The sequence below is a fragment of the Bombus huntii genome, chromosome 5, assembly GCF_024542735.1.
Source record: "Bombus huntii isolate Logan2020A chromosome 5, iyBomHunt1.1, whole genome shotgun sequence".
NCBI classification, from domain to species: domain Eukaryota; kingdom Metazoa; phylum Arthropoda; class Insecta; order Hymenoptera; family Apidae; genus Bombus; species Bombus huntii.
Genome location: NC_066242.1, coordinates 14,949,508 through 14,968,904, shown reverse-complemented (window position 1 = coordinate 14,968,904; position 19,397 = coordinate 14,949,508). Strand labels below are relative to the sequence as shown.

The window sequence follows — 19,397 nt, the reverse complement described above, 5'->3', positions numbered from 1 at the left end:
AAAAATATCTAATAGAAATTAAAAATATAATTTAGATATTATGAACTATATTAATATCTTTTTATAAAATTTAAAATCATTTTTCAAACTGTAAGAATCAAATATTTTAATCTACAATAAACAACTAGATTGCTCATTGAAAAAATAAATGAATTCGATCAGTCAAATATATATATAAATTTTATTCGTTTTATTTATTTACATTAAATGACAAAATTAAATTCGCCAACAATTCCTACGAAACCAACTATAGACAATAATTTATATTATAAATTTAGTAAAAAATTATAGATGTCCCTACTATATAAATTTACTGAATTTATTTTTAAATTTTTTGTAAGTATAATCAAAACGGTTCAAATGTGAGAAAAAGAATTGTGAGTAGCGTAACCTTATAAATTTTAATTTCTATAAATAATACATTGCGATAATCGTACAGTTGTACCATCTATATATGTGAAAAATAGATATATATATACATATGTAAGGATAAAGAGAAGTTAAAGGATATACACGTGATTAAGGAACGGACACCATACATGGTAATTCTTATTATTTATTGTTTCTTTAATATATTAACTAGAGTTTTGCATACACTTCTGTAGCCTAAGTACATTAACAGAAAATAATCTATTGATTCATACAGTTCTATTAACTAAACCTCTTATTTTAACTATGGAATGGTTTTAGTGTTTAGATATGTAACATTTCTATAGTACTTTTCAAAATATTTACGTAACATTTAAAACTTTTCAATAAATTTCATCTCTTCAGATTTCTTCAAAATTTATAGAAATATTAAATTATCACTTTTTTGAAATATTAAAATTGAAAAAAGTGCTACAAATCTAAAACACGCTTACAATTATTGTAATTTATGCCACACAATTATTCTATGTTAATCACACATTATGTATAAAATTAGCAGAACTGTATAAATGATTTATCTGATTTAGAATTGCACAGTTAACAACCATTTTAAAAGTTAGTATTTTTGTATGGAATTATCAGTTGTAAGCTTTGTAAAAATATACAATTGCACTTATTTTTCTATACAGATCTGCCTCATTTGAATGATGTTATTATATGTGATGATTTAAATGTTTAAAAATATAAAAGAATTATAAATCATAAGTAGATGGGTGTTAATAATATTGACTTACGAAAATATTTTTTATTAGTTAATAAATGTTTGTATGGACCCATCTCTGTTAAGTAATTTGATTTACAAACTGATTCTTAATTTGTGTGTTTACATAAAAATTTTCAATTCTTAAATTGAATAACTTAAATTAGAAAATAAAAGAAGGTTTTTTGTAATATAAATTTCTCTAACTGAAAATATTTGAGTCGGTGCAATCTTATAATAATTTACATTATTGGAAGTCAATAATAGAATTTTTCTAAAAAACCACTGCTCATCTAAATGAAGCATATATTAGATGTAATTTTATTTTTTAAGAATATCCTGTTTCTTTAATTAATATAACATAGTCAAATTAGATGGAGAAACTATAAGATTCAAATCTAATGAATTACGATATCATACGATACAAGTTGTTATACATATTTATATTTTGGATGTACATAATTTACTTGGATATCTTGTAGCCACAATTAAACACTCAAAACAATTTTTGTGAAGTACAACATACATCAAACTGATACAATTTTTCTTTATTTATAAAAACTTTGAAACCTTTTTTCTTCATATAATATACAAGTGATGCATATTTATATTATATTAAATGTATATGTATAAGTAATATTATGCATATTTGAATTTTAGATGGATATAAATTTCTTAAAATTTAGGCACATAGAACACACAATGATATCATAAAATATTTGCATAACAAAACTTCAATTATGAGAACATTTTTCTTAATTTATACCACTATATTATACTTATTTTATATACCTGTGAAGATGTTCAAGGGATACCACTGTTTAGATACCTTTTTATTACAATTATAGAAAAAGAGTTATAAAACAAATATGATGTACATATTTATAGAAATGTCATTTATAGTTATTATGCAGTGGTATATTTATTTTAATGTTCTCATAATTGCAGCATATATAATGCATATTTTATACAAGAATATTAGAAATATATAGCTTCATTTAATCTTACATAATATACATAACACGATACGACAAATACTGTTAGGTGTATTTTAAGGCACTCGTGCAAATAAAATATGAAACAGTTAAAACAAACTTATGAGAAACAAAACATTAAGTGGAATAACAATCGATAGACTTATATATATAGATATATATATATTATATATTTCTTTTATTTGGTTGCATTCAATGATTAAACTAGATTTTTCAATAAAGTGACTTTTAATGTATTTTCATTCTTTGGAACGTAAACCAGAAAGAATAAAATTATAAGACAATTGTAAATATAGTCTGTTAACCCTGTATTAGCATAATAGTTGTTTTTTAGCCTCTTAACAAGGAATATATTTATTCCATCCCACTTTATAACCAGGAACTTATTCTTTAAGGATCTTTCCCACTTCCAATATACATATATCAATAGAATAATAAGAAAAACATTTGTAACATTTAAAAACAATTAAAAGCTTTGTTATTTGTATAAACAATAACTCATTAGGCACACCTAAATGGTTTGAATCAGACATAAACACGTGACGGGGGAGTGAACATTATTTATATTATATGTAGATTTTCTACTGAACTATGAGATGTTACTGCTTATGTCAATTAAGTAAGTAATTATTTTTGAAAGAATTGTATAAAGAGTTAGTTTATACTTATTAAAGATAAATAGAATAGAAAAATTTGATTTAGAATCACAGTAATAAGTATAATTAATATTTTGGAGAATTTACATATTGTTTAACTTTCTTTTTTAAATTAAATTGTTTAACATTCACTAACATTGTCTACGAATGTACGAAATGTACGAATTGTGGACACTTTAACATTTCATAGTTCATTTAATCTTGTAACATATAGTATAGACATTTTTTACTTTGACTGCCCCTGTTTCAGATATATAATTTTATATAAATGTAACTATATATAGATTTAGGTCTGTGTAACATTGCAAGGATTCATATTCTTTTTAAACAAGAATAATAAATATATATATATGTGTCTGTGTATATATATATATGTATTTATACATCGTATATATAAGTCTTTTCACGATATAAATAAAGATTTATAACGAGCACATTCACTTATCATATTACTCATATTTTCATTTGTACAAACAAGAGACTGTGTAGTCCTCAAAAACTATAAATAATCTAACGTACACATGTATCTTTTTTTTTACTATGATCTTTGGCTAAATATCTAACTACTTAAAATAATTTTTTTTTCTCAAGTAACTCTTAACAATTAACATCAATCAACAAAGCTCTCTTTTGTTGCAAAGTTCATAGATGTTAATTTCATTGTCTTTGTATACATATATTTATAATAGTACATAGTATGATTACCAACAGTAGTAATCATACTAAAAATGTACAATTCCTTTAAGATTAAAAGAATTACAGAATAAACTTTGTGTTTAGCATTATAGTACGTTTTTTAAAGGTACTCACATTATTTGTTCCAGTATAGTTAATCACAGGAAATGCATCTATGCAGCCAAAGTGATTTATAGTAACTTGTTGCTATCATTCTTTCGTTTTATGATCCTGTTCTATATATTCAACACATTTTGCAACATCCTATGAAATGTAATTGACAAGATTAAGTATATGAAATTCACAGTAGACGAATAGTACATGAAGCATAATTGTACCTGAACGGCAATTTGTAAAGGTGTCAATTCCCCAATGGAACAGTCATTACGAATCACATTTGCTGGCAAAAGTCTTGGACAAGGTTTGCCAGTGAACAGAATAAAAAGTGTATGGATGCTTTTACGCTGTGTTGATTCCATATAACGATGTTGGTATCCAGCTAAATGTCGACGATGTCGTGAAGTTGTAGGAAACCATCTTTCGCATAAATTACAATATCTTTTATGCTTTATTGTTGCCTGGAATAAACTATTAAAATTAGCTTCATTTGTGCTTATATAAAAACTTTGCAATCAAGGGAAATGCAAATATTTTCACCTTTTCATGATAAGCTAATTGCATTATAATATCAGCAATAGTCATTCCACAGTCTTTATAGGAATGTTTTTTATTCTCTTCTATCTTCTCCATTTGATTAATCGCTTTGTTCTCCATCAATTTTGCATCTTCTACTACATGTTCAACCTCTTCTTGATTTGTTATAACAGGTGGAGATCTGGAACTATCTCTATCTGAGCTGGAATCAAAATTTAAAACAAACTCTGGCACTAATAATGGCATGTTGTCTTCTTTTATTTTTGTGTCATTTGAATTATCATTATCTTTCTGATTCTCATTGCTACTGCTAGTTTTCTTTGCAGATTTTTCCTTCTGCAAGTCTTTTGTATTGTTATATCTGTTTGATATATGACCAGAGTTTCTTACTGATGTTGTGTTTGCTGTTATTTCATCAAATTTCTTAGAAGCCTTCAAAGAAATGGTAGTTGGCTCTAGTACATTGTTATCTTCGTATGTAGAAGCTGTAGGGCAATCCATGGAATAAATTTCATTTTGTTTTGAACAGCTTTCTTTAACTTCCTTTATATCCATCTTACTAGAAGATATGCATGCTTTTTTTTCTGAACTTCTAGACTTTCCACTTACTTCCACTCTATCATTCTGACTATTAGAACATGCTTTTTCAGACTTGTCTAATGATTTTCCAATATCCTTGAAAGTGAAACTTGAGCCTTGCTTCTTTTCAGCTACAGTCCTATGTCGTGATTTTTTTCTTTCTGCATCTTCATTTTCAGATTTTGTCAAACATTTCTTCAGTGTTTCTTTAGCAGCTAGTACTTCTTTAATTAATAAGTCATTACAATAAAAATTATCATTTGATCTTCTCTCTAGATTTTGTAATTGCTGTTTATTCATTAAGAAGGTATATTCATTTTGATCAGAACTATTTTGTGAAGCACGTTGAAATTCATTGAAGAATGCCTTAGTTGACCCTTCAATGTACTTACTCTTGGAATGCGATGCATAGTCGATTTTCGATGTAAATACCTCAGAACATATATTTTTATTGTCAATAAGTTCCAATTCTAATTCCAATTGAGTCGGCATTGCATCCACCATATCTATTCTACTAATGTTCTCAAATTCAGAGTTCTTCACTTCATTATCGCTATTATCTGGTGATGCCGGCAAAATTTCTATTGTAGTTTGACTTTCATCTGAGGAATCGACTTTAATTATCGAACTATTGTTATCATTATAATTATGTGAACGAGTGACAGAGTCTAGAAATTTGTCTTCTATAAGGGGTGTCTCTTTGGTCCCAAAAGTTGAGTACTCCTTTTTCACAACCATCATATCATTGTCTTCATTTGTCAGAATGTCTTTAAAGGAATGTTTTGTTGCAGTTTCTCCCATTTCACTCTCACTTTCATCGTTCTGACTATGATGTATTTGTCTACTCTGGGAAAGTAATTTTCTCTTTCCTTTCCTCTTAATATTTCTACGTTCACTATCATCTGATTTTAAAATAGCCACATTATCAATTTTACTTAAATTAGCATCGAACCCAGTAGTTGATTTTGAGTTAATTTTCATGTAATCAGAGTCTGATAATCTTCTCTGTTTGCATTTAGCAGGAGACAAACTAGACACTGAATTAGATCTAGGTAATTTTACTTTATTGTCATCAATCACATCTTCATTGCTAATATCCTTTATTTGTGCAGACAAATCAAACTTATCACTTAATGTGATTTTTGATTGCTTCCAATCTTTCACCATATGATCTAGAACATCTAATCTTTGTAATTTTACTTTTGGTTGCCATTTGGACGTTTCAGTGATTGAAGTCTTTTTACTTTTGCTAATTTCGCATTTAAATTCTGTGCCAATTTGAGTTCTTTTTATTATAACCTTAGGAATCTTTTCCATAATGCACTGAGGAAATTTCTTCTTTAACTCATCATTAATTGCTATGTTGTTATCATACTTGGCAGTGTGTTTTGAGTCCTCTTCCTTTATTCTTTTAGTTTTTTTTGAAGAAACTCTAGGAATATTCGAATCATTCCCTCTATCTTTTTCTGGTGACAAAGATCTACTTTCTTCTTGTTTTTTTAACTTTGATTTTGATGTTTTTTCAACTTCTATGTCGCTGGACATTGACTCATGAAAATTTGTATCTTCATCAGAATCAGTACCTTCTGATTCTGAACTCTCCTTCATTTTGATTCTTTTACTTTCTTGCATTTTAAGCTTTTTAATCTTTACTTTTGGAATGCTCTTCTTAATGGTCTTACGTTTTAAGTATACTTTTAAGTCCTTGGATGATATATCCTCCAACTTTATCCTCACCTTAGGTACCTTATTTTCATAATTATCATATTTTAAAGTATATGATTCAAAATCACTGTTATCCATATCCATACTTTCTTCATTTTGTTCTGGAAGAAAAGATTGCGTTTTATCAGACTTAGTTTTCTCTAAAATTTCAACTGTTGGAGTTACAGAGCGTGATCTATTTTTCATTATGATCACTTTTGGTATTTTTGGACGTACTTCGGACAATAATTTTGCATCATATCTATCGCAGGTTTCAGAAGAATCTATGTAATCTAGTGAGCACACTGGTTTCGAATTTGAAGTGTCAGTTTTCTTTATAACCAGCTTGGGTATTGCTATCATGTCTATATCTGAAGAATGAGTCGAGCTTTTGGAAAAGGCTTGATCGACAGGAATTTGCTCTTCTTTCTGTCTATCTATTTCAGCTTTATCTTTGCTGTTTTCAGCATCCACAGTTGGAGAGGTTTTAATAAAGCAACATGTATTAAGAACAGGTATTCCTTTATCTTCCAAAGTATCTTGATTGGAATTCGTTTCATGTTTAGAGGCAACTAGCAGATCATCTGATCCACCTTCATCCTTTAAATCGTCAGTTATTACATCTTGCTCCACTGAAGTTTCTTCTATATGGTCATTTGATAAAATAGTTTCTATTCCACTTCTGTTTAATCCAATTTCTGTAATATGTTCATCCTCAGTATGAATTTCATCTTTTGAGGAATCAATAGAACTTCTTTTTTCGGTAATTACGTTATTTATTTGGTCAGAATTCACGCCAATATTGTCTTCATGTTCAATACATTCAATAGAAATGTGTTTTGTATTATCTTCTTGATCAATTGTTTTGTTTGCCAGTACTGCCTGAGATTCAGATTCCTTTTGATTCATTGCAGAAGTGTCTTTCAACAGAGTATCATTGTTTGGACCTTCTAAATCCTCATTATTTTCTTCTTCTATTTTGTTTATATCCTTTTCGTATTCTTGATCTTCATTTGAAATTTCAACTTCTTTATTAAATTGCACAGTTTCTTCTTCACATTTTGAGATATTTTCTTGACTAATATTCTGCTCAGATTCTTCAATTATTTCATTAAACGCGACTTTCGGACGTTTTGAAAACGAAAATTCTTGTGAAACCTGATTAGATGCATTATTCGAATCTATTTGAAGCTCAGAAACTTCTTTTATTATGTCTGTTTCAAATATTGGTACGCTAACGTGATTAGTTTCTGATTTGTTATTACTTTCTGTATTTTCTATATTTTCAAGATTATTTTTTGATTCTAGGGAAATTTGACTATCAGACAAGTTTATGTCAATTTCTTCTTTCTGTTCTTTAGCATCTGTTCCTTCTGAAGTAATTTTTTCATCATCTTTTTTCTTTTCAAGATCGTGTAAACTAACTTGCTTATCTTTATCCAATAAAGATTCTTTGATAAACAATTTTGAAGTCGGTGATTCATTTTTTGCAACTACATTTTTCTCTTCATTTTCAAGAGTAGTTATAATTTCAACTTTATCAATAATTTGATCCGTACATTCATTGCCCGAATTTTTATCTTTATTTGTCTGAAAGTTTTCTAACGTGATTTCCGAATTATCTAGCATTAAATATTCATTTACATTATTTTCAACATTTTGTTCTTTCTGTTTCGACTGTAAAGAAGTTGACAGAATATCCGAATCCATATGAGATATGCAATTATCTATACAATTATTATTAGCGCTTACACAATTTTCACTCTTTTTATCAATATCAAGAATTTGAAATTGAACCACTTGCGCCTCCTCTAAATCCATACAATTATCTTTATGTGAAAGATCATCTGTTACATTCTCTTTACTTTTACATTCCAGATCTAATTCATCAATAAACATCTCATCTTTTTGTGGTTTAGGGATAGCTATGCTTTTATTCTCTGTAATCTGATCTTTCTTACAATTATTCCCCTCAGCAACGCGATTTTTACTGCGATCTATGATTTGTTCATCAGAATCGCTGCTGCTATACATTTTATCCATTTTATAATGATCAGACCAAATAGCATTATTGTTCCTAATGCTGTGAACATAATTTTTATATTTAACATGACTTTTACCATAGAATTCATCCGAATAATTTCGTTTCCTATCATAAAGATACTTGGTATTCTTATATTCATACTTTTTCTTATCATTAAGACTATGATGCCGCTTTTTCTTGTACATTTTCCGAAATTTTGAGTTGTAATAGTTGTTCCAGGTATCCGTGTAGTGGGACTTTTTCACAGAGGAGTAAGATTCTCGTTTACGAGCCTCCATCATTAATTCGTGATAAGTGAATCTTCGATTAGGACTATAGGATATCTTTCCGTCTTTGGTAGTGTATACAGGAACAGTATGGAGCTCCTCTAGTTTATCTATGCTCGAGAATATCGGATTTACATAACCGCTGCTACTTTGGAACATGTCGCAGTCTTCAAAAATATCATCTATCTTTGGCTTCTTCCATTTGCCCGTATTATCTTCTTCTTCGTCCAATTCCTCATCCATGCGTTTACCGCGATCTAACTCTATCCCAGAATATTTGCCAAACTTGAAATCCAAATTGCTCAAATTATTTAATGACTTGGCTTTGAGTTCGATAAAGTTGCTTTCTGGTAGTTTTATAGAAGTTTTTGAGTGAGATACACTTGCTATCTCTTTTTCTATTATGTTTGAAACATTCACGAAATTCGTAGAACCTTGCTTTTGTATCCTTGCCAATTGATCATCATCTTCACATATAAAATTATCTTCCTTATCGTTTTCGAGCTTATTCTTTCCCTTAATTTTATTATTTGCATCGATTGTGGCAGTATTTGATATTGCACTTTTTGACTTAATTATATCCACGTGATCAACAGCATAACTAGTATCCTCGATTATTTCGGCTTTCGATATATCTTTACAGAATACATTGTTGCGCGAAGATTTACTAAAAGACTGATTATCTGAAATTAAATTGCATGTTTCCTTAGAAATGATAGAATTAATTTCCTCGCTTGTCTCTAGCGAAGCTCTCCTATCTTTCTTAAGCGTTATTCTTAAATTTTTCTCCGTTTCGCTTTTACCCTGATTCGTTTCTGTAACATCTACAACCGCATCGGATTTCTCAAACACTCTGTGAGCTCTTTCGGGTAATTTTGGGTTGCCTTCTTGATCCTTAGCGTGTAATCTACGTTGACAGTCCAACGTATTCGAATAGGAAAGTGAATCGTCAATTTCATACAGGCTGCGATCGTCGTAAAATATTCGCTTGTTCTGCTCCTGTCCCTTCGAGTTTCTGTCTGTACATGACACGTTGATTTCAATTTTAATTCCCTCCAGAGGGTCTTTTGTGTGTTCTTGGCTTTTGTCTCCAAGAACTAACTCTTTACCAATATCATTGTCTTTAATTTTCAAGTTTACATTAGCAACTTGAATATCAAAGTCAGCATTTTTTATTAAATTTTTCGAACATGAGTGGCTTTTTGATTCTTCCTGTGTCATCAGATTCTCTGAATTTAAACTAATTGAAGATACAGAATTTTGTTCCAAACATACCTTGTGTCCCAGTTTATAACTTTTAGATTTCGATTTTTCATCTTTATTATTATCATTATATGTATCGTGAGCCTGATACGACTTTTCTTTCTTCTTTCTATACTCTTTTAGCACACGCATCTCCTCCGCAGTGTATGTAACGTCTCCATCAATACTTTTCAAATCTTTTTGCAGTAACTTAGAAGTTTGAGATTGAATGTCTTCCTGCAATGTTGAAACTATTTTACTTGATACACATTTCCTAATTTCTGCCTCTTCGGAGAGTTCTTTGGTATTAATATTGTTTATCTTGGTTGAGAACTCGGATGATTTCTCACTCATGATCCTGTCTGTGATGCCGTGCGTCTTCTTATTATTTAAAGTAACATTATCCTTTATCACAGCAGCGGAATAGTGTTTGTATTGAGAAGTCATATGGCACACAGAATGCTCTCCACCTTGGGATGAGCTTGAATCTTCTAACTTCCTCGTATCAGAAACCTTCGATTGTTTCAAATGATCAGCATCTTTCTTTTGACTTAGATTTCTATCTAAGTATTTATCTATACATTTTTCTTCCCAGGTTATTGCTTCTCTTGCTCTTTTTCTGACATCTAGATCAAGTTCAGAAGGCGTTGAGCAGCTAGCATTTGTAGATACAATCGAAGTCTTTATCTTCCTCCTCCTAAGCTCTTTATCATTTTTCAATGCTTGTGACTCATCATCAGATATTTTTGGGCTTAAATTTGCATTAGAATCAACGTTATCGTTCGACTTACTTTTCTCTACTCCCGGTTTTCTTACCGTTTCCGTCGATCTTCTAATGTTTTTGTGTCCCCTTTCGTACGAATAATCGGGAGAGTCGAGATCTGATCTCTTCTCCCCTTCAACAACTTCCTCCAGTTCATACTCCATGGATGTTAAAACACCACATGTATCAGAAACTCTAGCATCATTTTCCTTGCTATCTACTAAGCATACTTTCTTTCTCACAGTAGTGGTCCCGAGATTTTTCATCTGCTTATTTTTAATTATTTCATTTGATTTCACTTTAGAGTTGTTAGACAACTCAAAATTATTCAAAGTTTCCTCTTGCGCATGTCCAGTCTTGGTTTCGTTATTTTTGTAACGGTTCTCCTTTTGAAATTCCAACTCCAAAGTACCAAGGGATCTATTCTTTACTTTATCCTCGCTGTTTAGCTGTGTAAAACTAATTACTGGACTGTTCTGCATTACTTCTATCATATTTGTGGATATTGATAAGTCTTCCATGTTCTGCGAAGATTCTTCAGTGTCAGAATGAATAGGAGTGTTCAGAGTAGTAGATATTGGTGTACACTCTGAGGTTGGTAAATCTGGTAAACTAATATCATCGGGATTATGGGATTCTTCAAAACTATGCTGTTTCTTTAGTTCGATGTTATCACTAACATCCAGATTATCTTTTTCTGATGTCGACAAAACTCTTAATCCTTGGTTGTTTATTGGAATTGTAGTCGTTTCAGAAATACTAGAATTTTCCATATTTGTATTCTTATCCATGTCACCCAAAGATGTGGGATAATCAACAGACAGTATATGAGTATTACTCTTACTCTGCTGCTCTGTATTTTCGGCAATTTCATTATTACTCGGCCCCCTGAAAAATGGTATTGTCTTTTGCTTCTCCAAAGCTTGTATAACTTGACCATTAGGTGCTCCCAGAATGTTTGCTATTTCTAAATTGTCCACTATGTGAATTGTGGGTATTTCGTCAGGACCATTGCTAATACAATGTATGATACTCCCAGGTTTCACCACACCTTCTCCAATCGTTCTTTTGGAAGTTTTAGCAATCTCAGAATTATCAGATGCGGAATACGATATTGTCAAACAGTCTTGGGCTGCTATTACATTCGTTTCACTTTGTTTGTTACTTTCTAAGGTTTCGTTCGAGCAGAAACCATTTTTTCTTGGAACTTCCGAGGCTTGTGGTGTTTTCGATGAAAGATCTATATTTTCATAGCTTACTACAACAACAGGGGTTGTTTCACTTAGAATTGTGTCTGGTATATTGGTCGTTCCCTCTTCGTCGTCAGTTTCGTCCCAATTAGCCAAAAACTGTCTTACATCCAGATCCGGTTTATTAGCGAATTCTTTCGAGGCTTTTTGCTGCATCATCGTTTCGTTACTAGTATTAGTACTTAAAGTATTAAAGGTGTGACTCTCGCTTGTTTGTACTTTTAGTTGATTTTGATTAAAGTCCTTGTGTATAGAGAACTGATTCTGTTTCTGAAACGTTTCTGCACAAGAGGAAGGAACATGTTCATTTTGTTGGGGAATTATTAACTGCTCTCGTTGTTGCGATTGCTGGCACTTCTCGTTAACCATGGCAATATCTTGGTCTTTATTTTGCTTATCCATATTTTCTGGTGCTTGCTCTATAGTTGGTGGTGCATGCTGCACCTTAGAGAAATTATCCGGTAGATAACTGGAATTTATTAACATACCATTTTGATCGAACTGCAAATTAATAGGCGGCACTGTAGTATTTACTGGTGTTGTTACACGTGGAGTTTGTTGAACTGGATTTTGATAGCCAGACGATTGTTGCAATTTTAATACTTCTCTATATCTAAGAATACATTCTTTGTATTTGGGATGAGACTGATAGCCAGGTATCCTACTCAGTTCCCTAAGATGATTTTCTATTGAAAATTTTTGCATTGCTATTTTATGTTGATACACTTGATGCTGTGGAGGAGAGTTATGCATAAAGGTATTCTGCATTTTATTCATCATTGCAGTATTATTGGTGGTTTCTTGGCATTCGTGAGAGATTTCTGCGGGAATGTTTCTCGGATATTGCGAATTGAAGTATGAGTTTTGAGAAGAGGATACCATATTTGCATTTACATTTACAGTAGGCATTCCTTTGGGTATCATATTGCCATTTTGATATTGGCATTGTTTATTGTTGAATTTTTGTTGGGCTATGAAATTTTGTTCTTGCTGCTTAAGCATTCCTGAATTCGGCATATTCATGCTATTTGTTTTCGTATGTTCTTTCACAGGATAAGGGTATTTCTGTTGCTCTGTAGAATAATTATAACCTTGCATGGAGTAATTGTGAAATATTCCCGAAGATGTTGAGTAATTTCTATGCATTATGTGATCCTTGTGATACTTATAATCTGCAAAGTTTCTTCTATGATCTACAGTGGACGCATTGGGCAACACGGGGCTCATTACTTCTTTACTTTCTAGATTATCTTTTCTAAAATTACAATTATTTCCAAACTGCCTATTTTCGATCTGATAATTCGATGGATGTACATTATCTCTGTATGAACCATTATTTTGATATGATCCATATTTTTCCCACTGCTGGTAATTAATGTTTGGATCTGAATTGCAACACATTCCTTTACAAGGGATAAATGAAGAAGGTGGTACAGGTTTCCCAGAAGGTGGTAGTGGACCGACATTAGTGTTTCTTGGTCCCATATTTCCAGCGCCAGAGTTTGAAACAGATACTGATGCAGGTCCATGTCTAGAACCAGGTCCAAACATAGGACCAGTTCCAGTATTAGGATTGGTTCCAATTCCTGGTCCAGAATTGGTTCGAGGTCCATGGACAGGTCCAGGTCCTGTCCTAGGTCCAGGGATAGGTCCAGGCCCTGTTCTAGGTCCAGATGATGTATTTAAATTGCAGCTTGCTCCATTTAGATGACCAATAGGTCCATTAAAAGGTCCTTGGTTGGTTCTATATCCTATGTCATCATTTATAGTTCCGATATTAGTGTTCCTAGGATCCACAGAAGCATTTATGTTATCTAACATGGTATTCCTTGTATTTGGAGAACCATAATGGCCAATGCAATTCTGCATTTGCACCATAGATACAAGAGGGCTGTTATTTGGAATGGTTGAGCCATTTGAAACATTGTTAAAAGATTGATAGTTTCTTGGATTGTAATTTGCATCATTCTGATGCTTGTTCAGACCCTCTGAACTAAGGCTAATTGCATTTAGTGTTGGTGGACTGGCACCAGGAATGTATGAAAGATGGCCAGAATTCACATTTTGTGCAGAAGGTGTGACTTCATTTGTCTGTGAAGCATTATATTGGTGCCAATCTGGCATATTCCCACCGTAGTTCATTGTACATTGTTTTACTACAAATTTATAGTATTTATCTCATTCCCTTTATCCACAAAAAATAATTGCACTAGAGGCAGGACCAGAACCTATAGAAACAAAATTATACTTTTTTAATTTTTTGTAGTTATATCTATTTATTTATAGAATTATGTCAGTTTACCGTAAGTTACTTTAAACATTGTTTGTTAAAAAAATTAAAAAGGTATTTATATAAGGTAATAATAACAAAGATGCACTTTCAGGAGTGATTAAATTATCAATCAATTAAGGACACTCGCATGTTTTGGTACAGTGCTGTGTTTATTTGTTATATTATATTTATATACATCTATATAACTTTTTAAATCTATTTTATCCTTATTAAAAGATAAGTAAAATCATATTTCTATATCTGTTGAAAATAAAAGTTTTATCGGACTTGCTCCATTTTCGTGGTATATACACCAATATGTCAAAATACTTGTCATGTGCTATTACAAAAACAGTTTGAATGTTATTTAAAATCTCAAGTTTTATAACTAACGTAAATAATCGGTAAGAAAAATCGGCCGATACGATTTATAAATTCGTTTTGGTAACTTTTGCTCCAATTTTCTCAATTATAGAGGCGATCTATTCAGACCCGACTGGCAGTTGCCAACGGCGGACGTTATCGCGCAGTAAATCAATTTTCTGTTTCAAAATCGTACTTTCTCACAAAGCGATTTGATAGAAAGGACACATTTTCCACATAACACACCTGTCATCATAAATATACTTCAACGAACGGACCTTGAACGTGCAAAGGTTGACAAGGTTCACATATTTTAAGAAAAATGTTTCGTTAATACTCCGTTTGATCGTGTGCTAATGAAAATATGCAGAAACTTGAAAAATTAACATTGTAAAATGTATGAATTTTCACTTTTTAATTTATTTGCCTGATGTAAATCAAGAAAAATTCAATCAAATCTTACCTGCACGTTAATGCAATTCACAGTATATACGCCATATTGGACACGACTACTAGACAGACATCACGCGTCTTCTGAAACCAGGTAGCTTAGCTACGTTTCATTTTAATCGTTACCGTTCGATCGTATCGACCACACACACCATACTTTTTGCATTCCCTGTAAAATATTTGGAACGTTCAAAGGTGTATTTTCACCATTACCAAAATATTGGACACACGTGAACGTGTATTTTCCATACTGAATGGAAATAATATATTTATCAGCAACGGTTCTTATTTTTCACGGGCTCATATATAATCTACACGGAAAATAATACGCGTGATTAGCATTGCGTAAACGCAATACAAGCTTTTGTTTTTGTCGATGAAAGATACGTTCCATGAAATAGGAGGAAATGAACAATCATACAAAAAATAATGTATATTATTTAATTTAATGTAAAATATATAAATTACAATACTAAATATATAATCAAATATACGTAAGTTTTATAATGTACAGCATCAATTAATGTATTTAGTATACAAAAATATTACATTATATATTTTAATGAAACATTAAAGCGTTGTTATTATCGCTGGAAATACTGTCATAAAACTAATTATGTATGTGCTCCCGACGAGTTATCAAGAATCTTCTTTCGTTATTTTATATTTTCTATCTATACAGTATTCGATCTGATCCAGTGAAAGATAGAGTTTCGTGTTTACGATTAATCAATACGTAATAAGTATTTAAAAGTTTAGACCGCGAATAGGTATTTCGTTATATGAAAACATTTTATCTATGCTCCAAAAAAATTTTTTCTAATGAACATAAGTTTTTGTTGCTCATTCGTTGCACAGTCATGTCAAAAAACGAGTTATGGTAGTTGTAAAGAATTATTAATGCGATGTAAAATAATAGTAACTATTTCAAATAACTATTTCACTGTTTCAAAATCAGAGCAAAGTATTTAGGTTAATTAAAATTTGTTAAAATACATCAATTGTAAGTAGGAGGATAATTAACTGTTATTGATTTATTTAAAGTAACATACATCAGCGAATTTTAGAATTTTATGCAAATCAAAATCTGTCGAAATAAAATTATGACAGTGGAAAATGTTTAATCGCTCCAAGTTGCCTGCACTGCATCAACTATACATGATACATGTGTGTATAACTTGGTTCTCTATTGCACATTACATTGCTGTTATAAAGTTTTGTTTTGCTTCAGAGTTTCTCGGCTATTTTACATAAAAGAAAACGTTTGTCATGCCGTTACAAGTTCACGATGTTCAGGTAATTATTTTAGAACAATGTACAATGTAAATGTTCATGTAAATAGAATATTCAGGGGCAGCAAAATCGTGACAAATTCAAATGTTGTTCGTTTTCGTGTTATGTTTTTTTCTATATTACAATTATTATGTCAGTTCGTTAAAATCTATTTTTAATTTTATTATCTTTGTATTTTATATTTCTATCGTTTGGGATACTGCGAACTAGGAACTTATTTTTGTACAAAATATATGTTGATGTTTTTTATATGTAGCAAAATGTTGTGGAGCCTATGCAAGTTGATGCTCCTGCAGAAGATAATGATAATGCAGAAGAAGAACCATATATTGTGGAAAATCCAACATTGGTAAATATAATTCTCTTTTGAATCTCTTGTCTTTGATAGTTGTTAATGATCTTTAGAAATTTGTATATATAGTTTTGATGTTACAAAGTAAATATGAAAATTTTTGGTTTTACTTCTTTTCAGGACTTGGAAGTTTATGCCAATAGCTACAATGGACTTGCTAAACTATACAGGCTTATATACATAGCTGACCATTGTCCAATGTTAAGAATAGAAGCACTTAAGATGGCTATATCGTATGTGATGACAACATATAATGTTTCTTTGTATGTCATATTACACAAAAAATTAGTGCAAGCTGTAGGCACACCTGGATTGCCAGATGTTGCAGCACAGTCAACATCTCAAGATATGTTAACTTTAGACCAGGCTTGGGTTGAAACACGTTCAAAAAAGGCTGCTTTAAAACTAGAGAAATTTGATACAGATCTTAAAAATTATAGAAGTAATTCAATTAAAGAAAGTATCAGAAGAGGTCATGACGATTTAGGAGATCATTATCTAGATTGTGGGGACCTCGTCCATGCCTTAAAATGTTATTCTAGAGCAAGGGATTATTGCACTAGTGGGAAACATATTGTTAATATGTGTCTAAATGTTATTAAAGTTTCCGTTTATTTGCAAAATTGGGCTCATGTACTGAGCTATGTAACAAAGGCAGAAAGTACACCAGATTTTTCTGATGTTCATGGCAAAGATAACAATCAGTCTATAGTTACAAAATTAAAAGTTGCAGCTGGTCTAGCAGAACTAGCAACCAGAAAATACAAAATGGCTGCAAGACACTTTTTACAAGCATCATTGGATCATTGCGATTGCCTTGAATTGTTGTCTCCTGGAAATGTTGCTTTGTATGGAGGACTCTGTGCTTTGGCAACGTTTGACAGGCATGAATTACAAAAACAAGTCATTTTTAGCAGTTCCTTTAAGTTGTTTCTAGAATTGGAACCACAGTTAAGAGATATCATTTTCAAATTTTACGAGTCGAAATATGCATCCTGCTTAAAATTGCTAGACGAAATTAAGGATAATATACTTCTGGATATGTACATAGCACCACACGTTAATGTTTTATATACACAAATTCGGAATAGGGCATTAATACAATATTTTAGTCCATACTTAAGTGCAGATATGAGACGTATGGCAACTGCTTTTAACAGAACAGTTTCAGAATTGGAAGATGAGCTTATGCAATTAATTCTCGATGGTCAGATACAAGCTCGTATAGATTCTCATAATAAGGTAATTATTGCTATCGCTAGTTAATATTTTTATGAAAAATCATTTTTTCATTTGATTTGTTATGTATACTTAGATTCTATATGCAAAGGATGTCGATCAACGTAGTACAACTTTCGAGAAATCTATGAGCGTCGGAAAAGAATATCAGAGACGTACGCGCATGTTAATCTTAAGGGCTGCGATGTTGAAGCAACAGATTCAAGTTAAAGTAATTATATTCATTGTATTTAAATTTTATGGTAGGATAAAAATTAAAAAGTGTTAATATTTTTTTAATACTGTTACAGAGTCCACAGCGTGATAATACTCAAGGGGGAGAAATGTCAGTTACCTGGAAGCAATAGTTCAGTGGTAAGAATTTGAACTGTGATTTATGTTAACCTTTTGGTTTATAAAAATATTTATGCAGATGAACTGCCATGGTCAGTAAGATTTGAAAAAGTACTTCGATACCATATTGGATATATTATTAATAAATATTTGAGATGCTGATACTGAATTTGAATCTTCGATAGATGTTACGGAATGTGTATATAATACATTACACTATAAGCAAAAACAAAGCTAGTATTTTCAAAAATGTGTTAATTACACGTATGAACAAATCTTTGATAATATATAATGTACACTAAAGACTTTATTATCAATAAATATATGAATACCTTTTTTCATGCACAAACGTTTTATTTTCTGTATTATCCGCGTTTGTCTTATATAGTATACATATTTATTTTCTTATATTAACTATCACATAAAGAAGTAATTCAAAGAAATTAGTAAAAAGTACTTTTTCTTAAAAAGAAGATTAAATTTTTTATATTATCTCGATACATATTAAATACTTATTACATGCTAACTATTTTATGTGTACTTTATTTGCAATATATATTCATATGTATTGTTATGTTATAAACAGTACATTTATTATTTATCGGATTATATATAATTCTAATAAAAATAGTGAAATGGTAGGGGTTTTTATATATTTATTTAACATTATGGCAACATTTTTGCACATTATACATTCTATATACACTATGGCAAATTTATATACTGATAAATCTTACTGTAATCTTTAAAAAATACAATGTGTTATTGCGGAAGCTCAAGTTATCTATAAAATATTTAAGAAAGAATTATGTCATAAAAACACGATTTTTTTAAGAACAATTTTTGTGCTAATTTATCTTCTAGTAACTTGTACAGTATTAATAATATTAAAATAGCGATTATTAAAATTTTATACGTGTGTAAGTATATAAGCTCTAAAGCTAAATTTTTGCAGAAATGTATTTGATTTTTATTTTAATATTTAAAAGTTCTCTTACTCGTTGCAAACACGTACGAATTTAGAATACGAATAGGTAAAAATTATACGTAAATAACGTTCTGAAATTTGTAATTGATAACAAGTTTTTGTAACAATATTGTGAGAAGTCCATTAATAATTTTCTTCTTGAACCTGAAA

At 30.7% G+C, this 19,397-nt stretch overlaps 3 protein-coding genes across 5 annotated transcripts in view; 1 reads left to right on the top strand and 2 right to left on the bottom strand.

The window, feature by feature from the left end:
- Nucleotides 1-538: 538 nt before the first annotated feature.
- LOC126865769 (MATH and LRR domain-containing protein PFE0570w-like) lies at nt 539-15,168 on the bottom strand. The gene is made up of 4 exons (XM_050618658.1): nt 15,056-15,168; nt 4,113-14,185; nt 3,794-4,033; nt 539-3,719 (listed from the first exon to the last, which is right to left on the bottom strand). Exons 2-4 carry the CDS (start codon nt 14,097-14,099, stop codon nt 3,666-3,668), a joined length of 10,281 nt encoding a protein of 3,426 aa, XP_050474615.1. The 5' UTR covers nt 14,100-14,185; nt 15,056-15,168; the 3' UTR covers nt 539-3,665.
- The window catches only part of LOC126865775 (COP9 signalosome complex subunit 1), a 13,274-nt gene continuing 8,962 nt past the window's right edge, over nt 15,086-19,397 (top strand). The window contains exons 1-7 of one of the 3 annotated variants that reach the window (XM_050618675.1): nt 15,086-15,136; nt 16,274-16,338; nt 16,592-16,684; nt 16,808-17,929; nt 18,003-18,137; nt 18,217-18,280; nt 18,339-18,608. In XM_050618675.1, the coding sequence (XP_050474632.1) occupies nt 16,312-16,338; nt 16,592-16,684; nt 16,808-17,929; nt 18,003-18,137; nt 18,217-18,273 (1,434 nt within the window). In that variant the 5' untranslated portion in view covers nt 15,086-15,136; nt 16,274-16,311 and the 3' untranslated portion in view covers nt 18,274-18,280; nt 18,339-18,608. Of the gene's footprint in view, nt 15,137-16,065; nt 16,339-16,591; nt 16,685-16,807; nt 17,930-18,002; nt 18,138-18,216; nt 18,281-18,338; nt 18,609-19,397 lie in introns of those variants that run through there. The other 2 variants (XM_050618676.1, XM_050618674.1) reach the window with 2 other exon arrangements.
- The window catches only part of LOC126865771 (aldehyde dehydrogenase, dimeric NADP-preferring), a 14,216-nt gene continuing 13,717 nt past the window's right edge, over nt 18,899-19,397 (bottom strand). The window contains exon 13 of the mRNA XM_050618663.1: nt 18,899-19,391. Coding sequence (XP_050474620.1) covers nt 19,371-19,391 — 21 coding nt within the window. The 3' untranslated portion in view covers nt 18,899-19,370. The remainder of the gene's footprint in view (nt 19,392-19,397) is intronic.

Excerpts from the sequence above, each read along its gene's own strand:
- LOC126865769 (XM_050618658.1), bottom strand. The coding sequence starts at position 14,099 with ATGAACTACGGTGGGAATATGCCAGATTGGCACCAATATAATGCTTCA. Across the intron at positions 4,034-4,112 it reads AATTAGCTTATCATGAAAAG|GCAACAATAAAGCATAAAAG; the intron begins GTGAAAATATTT and ends AGTTTATTCCAG. Across the intron at positions 3,720-3,793 it reads CTTTACAAATTGCCGTTCAG|GATGTTGCAAAATGTGTTGA; the intron begins GTACAATTATGC and ends TACATTTCATAG.